The 16,616-nt window shown below is 37.3% G+C and overlaps 3 protein-coding genes across 5 annotated transcripts; all 3 read right to left on the reverse strand.

Moving 5' to 3' along the window:
* Window positions 1-36: 36 nt before the first annotated feature.
* On the reverse strand, window positions 37-8,401 carry LOC125213887 (WD repeat-containing protein 7). Of its 3 annotated transcripts, none has more exons than XM_048114669.1 (9): window positions 8,157-8,401; window positions 4,382-7,120; window positions 4,203-4,306; window positions 3,793-3,862; window positions 2,378-3,175; window positions 1,688-1,890; window positions 1,160-1,283; window positions 728-934; window positions 37-488 (listed from the first exon to the last, which is right to left on the reverse strand). In XM_048114669.1, exons 1-9 carry the CDS (start codon window positions 8,310-8,312, stop codon window positions 345-347), a joined length of 4,545 nt encoding a protein of 1,514 aa, XP_047970626.1. In that variant the 5' UTR covers window positions 8,313-8,401; the 3' UTR covers window positions 37-344. The 3 variants fall into 3 exon arrangements, 2 of the variants coding, with proteins under 2 accessions (XP_047970626.1, XP_047970627.1); XM_048114670.1 differs by having other exon boundaries at window positions 4,382-7,112; window positions 8,157-8,351; XR_007175037.1 differs by lacking the exons at window positions 37-488; window positions 728-934 and having other exon boundaries at window positions 1,688-1,898.
* A 641-nt stretch (window positions 8,402-9,042) lies between these two features.
* LOC125210675 lies at window positions 9,043-12,648 on the reverse strand. Its single transcript, XM_048110237.1, has 6 exons — window positions 12,550-12,648; window positions 11,144-11,549; window positions 10,665-10,975; window positions 10,523-10,570; window positions 9,671-10,122; window positions 9,043-9,593 (listed from the first exon to the last, which is right to left on the reverse strand). Exons 2-6 carry the CDS (start codon window positions 11,401-11,403, stop codon window positions 9,303-9,305), a joined length of 1,362 nt encoding a protein of 453 aa, XP_047966194.1. The 5' UTR covers window positions 11,404-11,549; window positions 12,550-12,648; the 3' UTR covers window positions 9,043-9,302.
* A 943-nt stretch (window positions 12,649-13,591) lies between these two features.
* On the reverse strand, window positions 13,592-14,853 carry LOC125216133 (protein LURP-one-related 17-like). The gene is made up of 2 exons (XM_048117767.1): window positions 14,557-14,853; window positions 13,592-14,007 (listed from the first exon to the last, which is right to left on the reverse strand). Exons 1-2 carry the CDS (start codon window positions 14,818-14,820, stop codon window positions 13,630-13,632), a joined length of 642 nt encoding a protein of 213 aa, XP_047973724.1. The 5' UTR covers window positions 14,821-14,853; the 3' UTR covers window positions 13,592-13,629.
* Window positions 14,854-16,616: the final 1,763 nt, after the last annotated feature.

Genomic DNA, 16,616 nt, shown 5'->3' on the forward strand with positions numbered 1-16,616 from the left:
AACATATGATCATATCAAAGCCAAAAGGCAATGATCAGATGCAACTGTTCCTCACTTCCATGTATATATGCTATTTTGAGAATCCAATCTATAACAATGCTTATTGGTGTTGTCTTACTATTACAGCAATGTGTAGTACTTAATAAATTTCAGAAATGGTGCAGAGTGTGTGCATATCTGAGAGCTATTTTGTTACAACAAAAGAATGAAAACCAAAATTGAGAAGCCTACTTGATGAGATCTTTCAGCAAACTAGGCACATTTTTGCCATGCTCCCCGTATATCCAAAGCTACAGAGCAGGACACTGAGAAGATGTCTCAGAAAAATGGTCCGTAGCAAGTGTTTACAGCTGGAAGGTGCCAAGGTCATTGGAATGTTGCGAAAGCTTTACTGTTCTTTCACTAACCCATTCAAGTCTGTAAGACAGGTCGAGATTCTGAACCAGAAGTTTCAACTTGTCCATTTCAGCCAGAGCTTTGTTGCCTCCCTGCAAAACAGATGAACCAAGACAAGTTGGATAAAGGTCCTTCAAAATAGTTCTTGGAGAAAGATGTGAAAATGAAGCGTGTGTAAATAGCATAGTCTCTATCAAGAAGACCAACTAATTTACCATGCAACTTGAATACAAGCTTTAAGAACTCAAATAATTATTTGGCTTAGCATAGTCTGTATCAAGAGGGATCTTTTTATGTAGAAAGATGTGAAAAATGACATAAAAAGAATTACCGGTGAATTGGGGTTTCCATTCTCACGCAATACACTAGCCATTATACTAGATCTGGAAGAGTTAGGTGAAAATCCCTCCCATGGGGGAACTAATATAAGCTTGCTGCATTGGACGGGAACAAGATTTCGGCTGAGTTTCTCCCACCACACAGATCCCAGGGACCACCATCTAATCATCAAACCATGCTCCGAAAAGGCAACTAGCCCCTGCAAGAAGATTAGAGAAAAAAAGGAGGGAGTGAGAATAATCTTAATATCAGTAAAAGAAAGGTATCAAGAATAAATAAGAATTGCAAGGATTACTGAATGGAACTGAAATGAAAAATAAAATCTCTGGTACATTGATATTTTAAATGTTATACAGAAAAATAAGATTTCAATATGGGAAGGTGAAGTATGGAATAGAGTGTTGCAACCCAACATAGAGTGTACCTCTCCATCTGGTGAGAAGCTTAAAGCAGATATTCCTGTAGTCATTGCTGATCCCGAGTCACCTCCAAGCAAACCTGGAAGTCCAGGAGGTCCACTGGCATCCAAGACCTTTATCTTGCTCATGCTACAATCAAAGTAGATCAACATTGTGAACAAACATCGAAATTTCATGATACACTCATCAGGAATATGAAGGCAGCAAAAACATGTATGATATTCTCTTGATAGACATTCACCTGTCCAGGTTACGCCTACAAATGGCATGAAATGGTTTGACAGTAAATGTGGATCATATAGAGATGGAAAATGCTTCATCTTTGGCTATGCTTATCTACAACAAATAAAGACTTCCTACATAGCTACTCAAACTGAATGCCATTGTAGTTCAACGATGAATGAAAACAGTGGTACACCAGAAAGCAGCCTTGTTAGTTATTCCTAGTTCAAAGATGACCGGGAAGAGTTTTACTTGCATTATATTAGTATCAAGGTAGTGAACTTTGCTCATCGAATATGACAAATTAGTACCTTTGCATGTCATACACCCTAATATTAGCATTTTTAATGTCACCCATTGCATCGCCAACTGCCAACCGGGTAGATGTATCATTTAGGGCTACCATAGGAAAGACACGTACAACCTCTTTGAGCACCATCATAGCACTTTGGAGGCAACTTCGCCGCATGGTTGAATTGCTGGGATCCATTGTCTGCATAATAAAAACAACCACCTGCAAACCTGTCTAGATGTTAGAACAGGTAGAATTACTGTCCTTTCAATCCTATAACCTGTAACATAAACTAACTCTGAGTAGTTCTGATTTGCTCATACTTTTTTTTTTCTGGAAAGACTGTAGAGTTCAGATAAACTAAAAATAAATCAGTGGATGGTCAAACAGGAAGTGGTAGGGAAATGGTTAATCAAAAGAAAGAATGATAACATGACCGTCAAAACATAAGTTACGAAACCCTGGGTTTTGTACTATATTCTCTTCTGAGCCACATTAGGAAGAAAAGTTTATTCCAAGAAAATTTTATTGAAACAATGCCATTGGATATTACCCATATATAAATTCAACTCACTAGCAAGCATTGTTAGCAAGAAAATTTGACACACTGCATTAATGAAAGCAACAAATCAATGGCAATGCTCATGGAAGAAGAAACCTGGAGATCTTAAATCTGACAAGTGAAAATTATAAATTGCTTTCCACACACCTTGTCCAGATATGGAGCTAGGTTTCTTGGAGAACCACGGACCAGCCTGATCAAAGTCATGAGGGACACCACATGTACAGGTGAATCAGATGCAGTGGACCAAATTTGGCTTTCTATCACATGTAGAAATCCGGGAATTTCAGCCATTGCCAAACTTGGGAGAAGAATTCCAACTAAAGTCTCTCGAATTTTATGAGGTGCCGCATAGTTTGGTGATGATGCATTAGCTGATGAACTACTGACACACTCGACTTGAAAGAATATGTCTGATATTAGGCGAGGTATTTCAGAACCAATGCACGCCTTCCAAGTACTCTCCATACCTTCAGCTAAAACCTCAGCTGCCGCAGCACTGTACTTTTCATTTATGGCCATAACCAATTTTACCAGAGGATGAACCACTACTCTGGCAAGTCTTGGTTTGACAAGGCTAGGGTACCAGACAGCCAATGCAGCAGCAACAATTATTTGAGAAGTCATTGCATCCTGAGTTGTTCCTCCAACACATGAAATCCAACCTTGTAATTCATATGATTCCAACCATAATGTTATTTCTGACTCTTCCTCAGTAAAGTCCTCATGAGATTGCATGTTCACTTCAGATATAGGAGAAACTGCAGTTGTATTTCTATGCTCCTTCTCTGATGCTTTATCAGGACATGCGTCAAAACTTACAAACTGAGTGGCTTTCGAACAACAAAGTGGGCGGGGAATAGCTCGTGAGGCGGCGCAATGAAATAAAGAGCGAGCAGCCATTTTCACATGTTCAAACTCACTCTGCCAAAAGCTTACCAAGAGCTGTAGCACAGAGAAAGGCAATCATAAGAATGTTATAATTCACAAAAAACAATGCAGTACTATTCAAAATTATCCAATTAAACCATTTACTAAGCATATAAGAAATTTACAACCATGATGCAATATGCATTTTACAGAAAGGATCTTGGTTTATTATTTTCAAAATAAAACTAAACTATAGTAGTACAAAAAATGAACTTTTAGGAGTCCGGGAAAGAAGCTGTTTACTTTATCATATCTATCTTTTTAATCTCGCACACTATGAAAAATATAGCACTCAGGAATGGGATTAACATACAAGTTTGGGAGAAGGACACCTTGTGGGAAGTCTTAGGGGTTAGAAAGGTGCTTCACATGCATGCCACCAAAACAGGAAAGAGTTAATGACCGAAGATGATACTCCATCTTTTACTGGTAGACCAAACCAATATGTGACAACGTTATAGTAGTATATTAGTACTGATCATATCTCCAATTTTACACCGATCAGAATTATATTTTTCCATATAAAATAATAGTACCAAGTTAAAAAGCAACTTGTCTTACATATACATGTTTCTCAAACCTTTCAGTAATCAAACAACTGAGCCCATACAGTTTATGATTCAACGTGTTACCTGAAGTGAAGGGGGTCTGATATCCGAAATCTTCTCTGCAAATTTCCGTGTATAAAATGCTGCTAAAGCACTGCAGGTAAGATATGTTAGTCAACATAAGGCCATAAAGATTAGCTTGTCTTAACTCTCCTAATCAACAATGAAATTAAAACCATTCTCTCTCACAATAACTTGCAGGAAAGCATTATAGTAGGCTGTGCTCAAGTGATAATCTACTAGATGATGATTATGGCAAGAAGAAGAAGAAGAAGAAGAAGAAGAAGAAGAAGAAGAAGAGTTAGGACTATCACTAACTAATAAAAGGAAATGCTGATATTTAAACAAATTACAAAGTATAAAACCCTTTAGAAAACCTTGAAGATTAATGAAATACATACACATAAGAGAAGAATCGTAATAAACTGCCTTACCCACTCGCAGAAGAACAAGAATGGTTTAGGCTAATTAAATGCTGCGCTAGGGACACCATAGTCAATGATCTCAAGGCAGTGTAGTCAGAAGAAGATCTCCAGAGCTGTAACAAAAGTATATAATGCTGTTTAGATATTATGTCAGGACATGTGATCAAAATCATCATTTACTAAAGTACCTCTAGAGTTGAAATAGAACCAGGAAATGTTAGTGTCATAGAACCCCGATCCCCTAATATGCCAGAAGACATATTAAAGGAATCAGGTCTTTTTAGATGCATTTCAGTTATTAGCAAGTAATCGAGGTCCTTATCAACATCCCAAAGGTGCAGAAGAGACAGGCTGAATCGCAGTAGGCATCCTTCAAGTGTTCGAACCCATTCATGATGTTCTGGTGTAACAATAGATGCCCCAGCTGACCTACTCTTCACATTCCTGTGTTGAGGGCTAAGCATCTGTGGCCCTATTTCCTTCAAAGAATCTGCCCATCCGTGAGGATCATCTTGAGGACTCCTACTTCCAGAAACCTTCACATGCTTCTTTTCAACAAGGTGACTGCCATCCTCAAAAAACTCATTCATAGAGCCTAGTGACATCAAAGGAGACAGATCAAAACACAAAGTGGATACACCAGGGAAAGGAGATGAGCTTTTAACTGGGTGCTTCTCAAAGATTCTTGATTGAAACCTTCCTGATTTTGCACTAGCTCCATTCATTATCTTTGATGTTTCTGGAGCATTTTGTTCAACTTTACTTGCTGTGGATGCTTGAGGAGTAATTCCCTTCCCATGAGCTTTTGAATGAGATTGTGAAAAAATTGTTGGCTCTATCACCGGTGAAACTAAAGAGGAAACTGAAGTATTTCCGTTCATCAAGTTGCTGGACAAAGAGATCTCATTGATGGATTTAAGGAAATGGTCAAACATTGAATGTGCAGCAGCTCCACGAAGAACTCGCTCACGAGCACCTGTCTTTACATCCCAAATGTACAGAATGTCATGCACATCAGGTTTTTCTGAATGATTTGGACAAAGACAAGCTATGTAACCTTTTACACCATCCCACAAGACTTTTGCTGGAAAGTACACATGTCCAGGAAACAATCTCTCCACCCTCAAAGTCTGAAGTGAAACAAGGCATACGCTTAAGTCATCCCCTACAGTTAAAAAGCAATCACTCCATGGGTATTCAATTTGCGTCGGAGGAAGAATTATTTGTCGTACTGGTGCAACATGTTGGTGCATTACTGCAATGAGATCACCAGATTCAAGATCCCACACACGAACAGTGCAATCCATACTACCTGACAAAAGAACATGGTTTGAACTACATGCTCCAGACCTTCTCACCATCTGATGTGAAGCTAAACACAGAACTGCTCCAATGTGCCCGGAGAGATGGTTCTTCTGTTCATTTGGATCTGCTTCCTGAGATGGATATTGGGTAAGTGACTCCAAAGCTGAGAAGAACATGCGAAACCTAACAATTTCAATGTCACCACTAAAGAACCCATAAACAATTGCGTAAGGTGCTGGGTAATTTTCAGATATAACCATGGAAGAAGACACTAGTTCCCCTCCTTGTTGATGAGTAACATAACTTGAATATATGCTATCCCTCTCATTTGGAGATGCCGCACTATTCTCGGGTGTAGTCATCTCATAACTCATAATAGATCCCTCATCGATAACATTATGATATAGGCCATCAGTTTTTGACAAAGAGAAGTCCACAGCTAAATCATCATAAAAATCACCTTCGGCAAGCATTTCGTACTTTAATGGGGAATCCTGATAATTATCACGTTGTACAGGTGAAGGCCATATAGTAACATGAGGTCTCCAGAACTTATGCATCTTGACATGAAAGCAATTTGACTCAACACGAAATACATACTTACTCAAAGGTACAAAAGAAAAGCATAGTCTCATGTCGGAAGGATGCAATACAGCAGGAATAACAGATAAAAGATCATACTTGAATATACCATTCAAGAACGAGATCCTGTATATAACAGCCGCCCCCGTGTTATTCCAAACTACAAATTCTTCCACAAAATCATTACTAGAGATACTGGTATCATCCTTTAGGAATATGCCACCCGTCACATATAGCTTGTCTTGGAAACACAATTGATCAACTGTGAAAGATATCTTGCCAATGACAATTCCGTTATGTGCTTGCCTAAATGTGCAATATGTTCTATGCACAAGGGCCAAAACATAACCCCATTTGGCAAAAGCCATAAGCGATTCCCTCTCTTTGGATTCATCTGCCCAGTCCATCACTTCTAAATTTGAGGAATCATTTGACACAACAGGGACATTTTGCCCCTTTAGGTCAGAGTCCTTCAATATTGGTAAACTCAGTACCTTACCAAACACATCAATGATCATCACCGACTGTGACTCCATATCTTCTGAGGTAATTACTACAGCAGTGGACTTTAAAGGTCCAATACACACATTCCCATGGAATACTGTTTGGACAACTGCAAGAGTAAACGAGTCAACGATTACAACTGTACATTTCAAAGGATTTGGATTTTGCACCTCTGTATCTGCCAAAGACTCGTGTCCTTCATCCGAAACAGCTGATGGATGTTCTTGGTTGACAAAAGTGCAGGTAATACAAACATATCTCTTGTTGTTGGGCAATGTCCTAATCATGAATGGGCTTCCTGTCCAAGGAGGAAGTTTCCTTCTCCGTCTGCAGTGTCCATTTACTCTGCTCCAGACACATAATACACCATCACTACTAGCACTGATTAGTGCACCACATTTAACTGGATTAGGATGCAACAGCTCATCACTAGAACTAGTAAAAGTTCCATTTTCATGTTGCTCAAGGGGAAAACAAATCCCTAGATCAGCTATTGGAGCGGCATGACCACACAACATCGCTACTGGTCTGATCTCCTGATCCACAAACGTGCATTATAATAATAACAAGTGGTCAGAATAATATAAGTTTTAAATAATATTACTGTTGTGGGTAAGAGAAATAGACTACATGTCTAGATGTATAGAAGATTAAAAGTAATGAACCATCCACTACAATAGATGCAAGAGAAGTCCATCTCCTCAAGAAAAGAGCTTGAATGTGGTGTGGTTAAAGTAAAATTGTGATACAGATTCTTTATTTATTATTAGTGTTACCTTACATTTCCCTTATTGGATAATGCATTTTTCATGATCCTTCAGAATGTGGCATGGAACATAATCACACTAGTTCAAACCTGATATACTAGTATGTGCCAGCCTTACTCTACAGACCATTAACTTTCTGTTTTTAAGATAAGAAACTTGAGGTGCCAGCTGGTGTAGTTGACAATCATGCCTTACTTTCTAAAATCTAAGTCTGCATGCTTTAGTAGCAGGTTTGCAACTGAACTATAGAGGGGTAAACACTAAAGAACAAGTGGATTCATGATCTCAATACAGAAGGAAAGAGACTGTTACTACTACTGAACATGAACGTGCAGGTTCATTATAGCTGGTAAAGGCAGAAAAATGACAAATCTTCACTACATCTTCCCTAATTCCAAAACCAACACCTTAAGAATAAAAAATACTCTAACTCAATGTATCGATAAGCCAAGCAATGCAACACCAGTGTTAGCTATTTCAAACTCACATATTTGAATTAAAAACGTATACAAGTTACAATGATATATGTATAAAGAATCCCTAGTTTCACCTTTAAGACCTGAAATTCATCATCTTGCAGACATCATTCATAATAACCAGAAGTGGCAACACAGAAATATCCCTCTATTCACCTCCATTCAAGTTTCAACTACACATCTCTAAACAAGGAGCTCACTAATCCACGTCTTCTCATTAAGATCAAACAAAAGCTAGCTCGACTATAATCCATGTAAAACGCGACAGATTAAGCCAATGACACCACGCATTCAACAAAAATTGAATTGAAAAATTGAGCTTCAAGTACCGGCTTTGCAAGGGGGGAATTGAGGTTCCACCAGATGATGGAGCCATCTGATCCGCCGGTGTAGAGAGTCGGCGGGTCGTGGAGTGCGGCGACGGCGGTTACTTGATGAACCGGCGGCGAGCCCGACCATATACAGGCCACCGATTTACACTTCATCGGCTGCAGAATCAGCGAACCGGTCCAGACCGGGCGGAGGGGAAGGGATCACAGTGATTAGTTGGAATCGGAAGTTGGGTTTATTTTATTTCTCCAATTTATGGAGTATTTGTTTTTTTTTCTCAAGATTTATTGTTTCACTGTGTAATTATGCAAATCACAATTTATATTCAATTTAAAAGGGAATATCTCACTTGTTAGATTATCTATAGCATTATTAACAAAATAAGAACCTATTTTCTTATATACTAAAAGCTACTCCCTTCGTTTCTTCACAGTTGAGGCGGAACTTTTCGGCACGGAGTTTTAGAAATGAATGTTGGGTGTGTTAAATAAATAGATAAAAAAGTAAGAGAGGGGAAAAGGTAGAGAGAATAAAGTATAAAGTGAATAAAGTAGAGAGAATAAAGTAAGAGAGAGTAAAGTAAGAAACAGGAAAAAAATTACCATATAAGGAAACGACTCAACTATGAAGAAACTTCCCGAAATGGTAAAATGACTCAACTATGAAGAAACGAAGGGAGTACTATTTTTGGAAAATTTATATTTTTAACTAAAACAAATTAGTACTCCCTCCGTCCCGCCCGAAATGGAATACTGGGTCGAATTATCTGGGACGGAGGGAGTAAATGAGACAGGTTGAATTTGTTGGTTGGTTTATAAGCAAAGTGGCAGAGCAGAGTCAGCTGTTAACTGATTATGCTAAAACAAAGGATATGAGGCCATCAAATGAAACAAACAAAAACTGGAATCCAGCAGTTATTTAATGACTAAAACAGCCTACACATACAATAATACATTGCAGCATTATGGCTGCACTTCCTAAACTGAAGTACTAACAACTTGGCTCAAAGAACCCACAAATGAATGAATAAGAAAACTAGGCTCTATCGAAATTAAGGGGCCATTCGAAGCGTGCCTGCATCGCACAGAACTAGCATTTCGAAGCACAGCAGGAGATAGTTCAGGCTCTAATAACCGTGCTTCTCGTTAGCTGTCAGGTTCGCTTGGGCACTGGCGACTCCAATTCCCAGAACCTGCTTTGCGCTCTCCCCGCTTCCTCTTATTCTTAGGGAAGTGTATCTGTGAGGTTAGACATGACTTCAAGGTGTTTGCCTCTGCGTTGTTGGATTCTACAGCCAAAACGGAGGCCTTGTTATTGCTCTCTTCCTCTCCACTGTGTTCCGCGTCCTGAGCCTTGTCAGCGGATTGGTTGTGGCTGTCTTTGAAGGCGACCTCAACTTCAGCTGCCTCGTTTTGTACGAGGATGTTGTCCACAATCTGAAATGAAACCAACATAGTTTTTGTAAGGAAACAAGCAAAGCAACATGATGATGGAAGATTGCATTTTGTCTTACCTTTTCAGATGAGTCTCCGATCTGGGATTGATGCTGAGTGACATCTATGGAGGACAGAAGCCCAACGGTGCTTTCAATGATATCAGGAATAGCAATAGGCTCTCCAAAGCTGGAAACTTCTGGACTGTCGGGTAAAACAAAATCCCCGATATCATAGTCCCCTATATACGGAGATGATGCATACAGGCCCCCAGCAGAGACCGTATCTCCATTGCAAGCAGAGAATGTAGGGCTACGTACATCACCCCCCATAAGTTGGCTCAAGTTCTCAGAGGAAGAAAACCTGCTAGCGTTATTTATCAGCACTACATCAAGTTGACTCCTCAACTTATGAACCCGGGTATGCACAAGCTCGATTTTCCTGAGGATATGCTCTAGGATATTATCATTTTCTTCATGAAATGAATAATCATCGTCAAGGCCAAACTCATCACGGTTTCCTGTATGCTTGTCTGCAGAAAGCATATAAAGTTAGGTATTATCTTCGTCTAGCATGATAATCGAACATACGTTCTCTCTAACGACATCCTGACCAAGAAATTATCGTCATCATCATCACCAATCCATTGCTTTTACCCAATATGGGAAACAAAATAATAGAGATCACAGTTAAAACCAATAATGGCAGCTTCATGACCAAGAAATTATCGTCATCATCATCATCAATCATCAACAATTATCATTGTTGTAGTTGTTATCATTTCTTTTTACCCTTTCTGCACCATAACCAACCTAAAGATGTTTAAAAACCAACATACCCAAATTGCCACATGTATCTGTAAATATATAGGAGTATTAAGAAAACAGAACTTATTAGCTCGTTTGGGATTTCATCAAACATGAATGAGTTACCATTATTCTCCCATGTAGGAACTCCATCCAGATCAGGCCTCTTATTTTCTGCATAAGAGTCATCAGTTGAATGGTTTCTTTGTAGTACTAATAAATAAGAATAACAAGTGTGAATAACATAGCATAAGAAAGGAGATCGAACCTCGCTCAGAGAAAAGGATATGATTTGACATGTATGATGCAATATCAATTGTATTCTCCACTCTTTTTCTTTTCCTCCTCTTCATCGGCCTTCTTCTGTGACATTGAAGCGAAAATGGCAGTGACTTTGATCCCAACTGTTCCACTGCTGTTTTATCTAACGACATATGTTTCCCACGGTCAATTACAGAAACCTCCCTGGCATATTTTGATGCTTGTGACTCAAACTCCTTTATTCTCAACTCTGCCCATTTGCATCGCCACATTATCGGATGTATGAAATTTCTCCAATGAGCAGTCATTTTTTTCTTTCTGAGTAAATAATAAACAGAATGAGGTTTATCCGTGTCTAGCACATGGAAATGAACACAATTGGCATTATTACCACTTACACAAAATACATCACCAAGAACTGCTCATAAACTAGTTCTTGCAATGCACACACGCGAAAATCTAAAATGTGCAACTAACAAACCAAACCTTATTGGGAAGACGCTGCCAAATCCATGACAAGCAGGAGCCAAATAAATGTCAGGAATTAACTTTGATTCAACTTCAGCATCGCTCAAACTAGAACCGTTCTCATTTCCAGAAATTGTGTCGGCAAATGAGCTTGAATATTCAGTGGCATCAGGGTCCTCTTTGGCCTCCACCTTGAGGTCTCTGCTTCGCGAAAGTTCAAGTAAATCAACAGAAACATCCTCTGCATTCTTCAAAGATCCATAACTGCCAGCCAACATTTTCTAGATGTTCCGATACTTGTGCAGTTCATGCCATTATCTTGAACTTCTCTCTTAACTTTTTGTACATTACAACAAAATCGGCTCCGTCAAAGTTCATTACTATCCAGCTTATTCTGTTCTCTTGTCCTCCATAATATACACACCTAAAATCATGAACATGGTAGTTTAGTCACAACATACATTCGTTATATACGTGTAGAAGTTGTCGAGCAACTCAGCTGGCCTCAAGGGAGAATTAGGCTCAAAAACTTCAGATTATTCAAAAAACACAAAGTAGGATATAGTAATAACCAACATGTTAATGGTAACAAATAATTTTCTTCACCAACTATATCTAAGAGTTACATTGACTTGTCAAAAGGCCAGTAATCTTATTTCACTTCAAGCCTCCAGTACATCTTCGACTTTAATATTAACAAGTAGTAAAAGATAATTTGCAGCCCAATGGTAAAGGATATTCATTTCAACATAGAAGAAAACACAAATAAAAAAATACAAAGTGGCCTATAATTCTACTTACATTCAAAATTTATCACATACATAAATCACACAACACACAGCAAACCAAACCATCCAAAGATTTTAACATATTGAAAGGTTAATCACCAATTCAAACAATCCACAATCCCATGTAATTATCAAACATCTGAATTGCCAAATCTTGACTCTACAAACTAATCCCAAACCATAAACTCAGCTAATTATATCAAGTTTTAGCTCAGCCAAACTACTCAAAAAGAATCACAATAAAATCATAATTCAACCAATTACACAATAAAATAAAAATGAATTCTTTCTAACCATAAGAAAACGGCAGATATAACTAAAAAAACAATCTTTTAAACTGAAAAGAAGAGATCAAGTTCATGAAATAACATAATCAAACCAATAACTAATTACACAAGGAGCTCAACACAAATTAAAAAACAAGTCATCAAATGAAGGAAATGCAGCTAGAGACACCCCAAATTACCACCCAAAACCTTAAAAATTCAAGAAACAAAATTGAAGAAGATACATAAAACAGTCCTGTGCATCTTAAGTAAGCAATAAAAAACAAAAAGAAGTTATGAAATGGCAGTTAGTGATGAAAGAGAAGCAGCCCAGGTAGAGGACATGCATGAAAAGGGTGAAGAGAGAGACCTGCGCAGAAATGGTGGGAGGTTGGCGGCGACTGCACGAGCGGCGTATGGTTTTGAGTGTGGAACAACAACTCAACGTTTTGTGTTTTCAATTTTCATTTATATTTTTTCATTTTATTAATATTTTATTTTATGATATGATTTAATTCTATGACCTAAAGTTAGTTGCATCCCAAGTTTCTTCTTCCTGCTTAAAAACGCTTTCTCATTTACGCTTTCTCGCTTCCTCCCTAAAAACGCACTCCAATTTTTATGACAAAAAAAGATTAATACAAACTTTAAGTAAAAAAAATTTGTTGCAATAACAAATTTTATGATACTGATAAAAATAAGCATAAAAATGAAACAATTATTTCTTATCTACTTTTTTGTAAGTGGACTCATTAATCGTAATGGACTATATATACTTCCGCTATTAAAGTCCAATTAAAAAAGCCCAAATGTTTAATCCAAGATAAATGGACCCGCTGGCCTAAGAGAGAAAGATAAGTATTACTCCCTCCGTCTCAGATTAAGAGTCACTTTTTGCCATAAAAGTCCTTCCCAATTTAAGAGTCACTTTTAGAATTTTCTATATTTGGTCATATAATTTTACCCCATTCTTCATCAAAATTACATAAAAATGCTACATTAAAATAAATCAAAACAAAAATCAAAAGTCAAAAGGGACCCACCTTCAACCAACTCCACCATCTCACTTCATTTATTACACACTCCACCATCTCACTTCATTTATTACATACTTCAATTCTTTCTTAAAATTCGAACCATAACAATAAGTGACTCCAAATGTGGGACGGAGGAAGTAAATCTTTTTTGGAACACATGTGATTCTATTTCTATTTCTATACATAAGCCATAAATTTTTTTTTCCACAAATTCTTATTGAAGAAATAATAAAAATATCACTCCATTTTATTCCTACAATCTCTAAATTAAAGAATTACCTACTACTTTTATTATTATTTTGTAAAAGGGAAAGTATTTTAACTAGATATTGAGACTGAAATTACACTCGGCTGAGATACTTTGGTCTTAAAAAATAGATGAACAAAACTTGTATTGATTTGTGTCCCCAACTTTAAGAGTACATCTGGTCAAGTAATAACACAATAGCCATGGCAAATCTGCAGTGGAAACCTGGCTTAGTGACTAAATCAAACACCTCTAAACCAAAAGATGCACCTTTGGACATGGCTTCTTTCTTCTTAATCTCTGCAACTGCTCTCCCCGATTCTCCCAAAATCTTACACGATCGATGTCTGAATGAGCCTTCAACCACATACATGCATCTCTTTTCCGACATCCCACAGTAAATATAGGCTAACACATCATCCACTTTTGTCTGCCTCAGACTCATATTTTTCCTCGCATAAAACATAGGTTTCATCGATTCGTTGTTGCTGTGTTTGCAGACATCTCCTTCGTAGACAAGCCAGTAGTCCAATAGGCCTAGCTTCTGCAGATTATCACAATAAAGATTAATTAATTAACTTTATTTTACATGCAATTAGGGCCCATATACTTTTGAGAACCATATATGATGATTTAGTTTTACACATGCAATTATAGGCAATTCACTTTTAAGTTGTCTTATTTTGTCATTTCGTGAGGTCCGTCATTATATATTTCATTCATTTTTTAACTATACGTGCGATTACGCATTCTATTTAACATCTTCCACTGACAGTTCATTATAAAACTACTGCACATGAAAATAGAACTCATATTCAACTAGAGTAATTCAGTTTCACATTATACATTCATTCACATTTCTTAAAATCCGATCTCCCAAAATGCAGAATGTGTATTGGCATACGGATTGAGATGTCACATTTTACTTGAAATGTTTCCGTTTTGACAGTCTACTCCATTAATTCGTCTCTCTCGTTTGAGATTGGCACGAGTTTTAACAAATTCGACAAAATTCAAATTTTGGGATGTGACAATTTCCAATATCCTAAATTTTGTAAATAAATTCATATCCAATTGAAAAAAAGTAGTATACCTTGCGGCGGCAGATGGTGAAAATGGGATTGCCGGAACCGTCCATAAGGACGGTATGATCGGGTCGACAACTGTAGTTGTCGACCCGATAGGCCAAACCGCCGTCGGAGCCGATGACGGAGAAGCCGCTGCAGCCGTAAAGGAGCGATTTTGTCCAAACTGTTAGAGAAGTGGATGCTTCGCCGCTGTCTTCTCCGTTTTCTTTATCTCTCTCCTCGTGGTAGTGGTGAACTGTTCTTGACTTGGATTTCGATGAGAAGAGCATATTTTCTTTGTTATCTCTGTGTGTGTGAGTGTGTGGAAGTGAAAAATCGAGTTGTGATATCTGCCTATATATAAAGTTAAGGGCCATCTATTTATAACCTTTTCCGTTAAATTCTTTTAACGAACTTAGTTGAATAAAATACAAATAAATGGTGGATTTTGATGCAAAATGAAATGCGGAAGTAGGAGAATGACTGAACGGGTAATAAAAATCTCAAACTATTAAGAACTTGAGTATAAAAACTCAATATCAAATTATTATTCAAAGCCTGTCTTTTAAGTTCAATAATGAGACATTTATATAGGCAAAAGGGAATCCTAAACTTATGGAAAATAAAACTAGAAGGAAAATAAACAAAATAGGAAAACCTAATTTGTAAAAGGAAAAACAATTACTTCTAATATTTTCCATCTACTAATTATATTAACTAGGAAATAAATAAAACCAAAAAATATAACTCTTCCAATACAGATTATGTTTATTATTTTGTGACTATTAGTAATGATAGATTGAGATGATGGCCCGCGGTTTGCTTGTTTCCGGGAGACCGAGCAATATATTTCTAATTTAATTCAACTTTCCTTATAAAAGTGATGAGAAAGTAGTGATAACAATGGCCCTTAAGAAAAAGAAAAGTTTATAACGATCAATCTTGTTTAATCATTTTTGTAATACCTAAATCACATGCTATTAATTTTGGGCAAATCTATGGTCTTTCAAACTCTAGATAATCGATCACATCATGCGCGTAAGTTTTATGTCTCTCGAACACCTAACAAGGATGCTTAGAATTGCAGCAAAAAAGGCGATTCCGTCGCCTTGGTGGCCCCCACACTCCAGCCTGACATCATGTGAGGGGTTAAATCAGGGTACGCAGTAGCCTTTTAAGGAGAGGGTCTTAACCCACTGACTGCCAAAAGCACATTTCTTAAGGCCTCACTCTTGTGCCTAAGAAATAGAATGATAGTAGGACTACTATTTTTCCTTATCATTCTATTTTTGTCTATTGAATTTTCCTATCAACAATACAAATTAATTTTTAATCACCATGAACAGGAAGTAATTATTTGGTCCACTCTATTGTATACAGGTATTGAATAATTTAATTAAATTCATCTTCCCTTTGACGTGGGAGCTTTGATCACACTTCCAAAAGGGCAAAGAAAGATAGAAAGTGCCAACTCAAAAATCTCAAAAGCAAGATCCTTGCCCTATTTAGGCAATCAATGCACCAAAATCAGACAAAATTGAAGGTAAAACTCTTGATGAGGTCACATTAAAATAGATTATCTTAATATTCCCTCCATATTATTCTCTGCATTTTCCACTTAGATAAGAACACGTGCATATTTGGCGTTTGGGTCCATTTTTAGGGACTATAGTCCTTTGGCCTACTCATTGTATTTGGTCTCATTATGTATCATTACTTTTTTATTCATTACATTTTTCAATTTTCATGTGGGTGTCGTGTGTGATTCAAGAACTGACACTGGCCGACCACGTTGAATTCAATGGATAGCAATGATGAATATCCACTAGATCTCTCAAAAAATAAATAAAATTGATTGAATAGTGTATCTTGAATGCCCCATGACATTCAAAAATATATTCCCTCGAATACTAAAACTTTATTCGACTGAGTTTTGATTGAAAATGTTAAAAATAAAACAATTGGCATTACAATTCTTTAAATATTGATTGAGCCTAGTGCAAGGACTGATAAGTTAGAACTTAGAAGCATTACAAGACTCGTTTAAACTAGACTTTTTAGTTTGTTTGACTTCATTGACGCGGTG

Source organism: Salvia hispanica, chromosome 3 (assembly GCF_023119035.1).
Source record: "Salvia hispanica cultivar TCC Black 2014 chromosome 3, UniMelb_Shisp_WGS_1.0, whole genome shotgun sequence".
NCBI lineage: Eukaryota > Viridiplantae > Streptophyta > Magnoliopsida > Lamiales > Lamiaceae > Salvia > Salvia hispanica.

Coding starts and splice junctions, on each gene's coding strand:
- LOC125210675 (XM_048110237.1), bottom strand. CDS start 11,403: ATGTTGGCTGGCAGTTATGGATCTTTGAAGAATGCAGAGGATGTTTCT. Junction 10,571..10,664: donor TATCCTTTTCTCTGAGCGAG/GTTCGATCTCCT, acceptor ACTCTTATGCAG/AAAATAAGAGGCCTGATCTG. Junction 10,123..10,522: donor TCCTACATGGGAGAATAATG/GTAACTCATTCA, acceptor TGCTTTCTGCAG/ACAAGCATACAGGAAACCGT.
- LOC125213887 (XM_048114669.1), bottom strand. CDS start 8,312: ATGAAGTGTAAATCGGTGGCCTGTATATGGTCGGGCTCGCCGCCGGTT. Junction 3,176..3,792: donor TCAGACCCCCTTCACTTCAG/GTAACACGTTGA, acceptor TCTGTGCTACAG/CTCTTGGTAAGCTTTTGGCA. Junction 489..727: donor ATGGAAACCCCAATTCACCG/GTAATTCTTTTT, acceptor TCTGTTTTGCAG/GGAGGCAACAAAGCTCTGGC.
- LOC125216133 (XM_048117767.1), bottom strand. CDS start 14,820: ATGCTCTTCTCATCGAAATCCAAGTCAAGAACAGTTCACCACTACCAC. Junction 14,008..14,556: donor TCACCATCTGCCGCCGCAAG/GTATACTACTTT, acceptor GATAATCTGCAG/AAGCTAGGCCTATTGGACTA.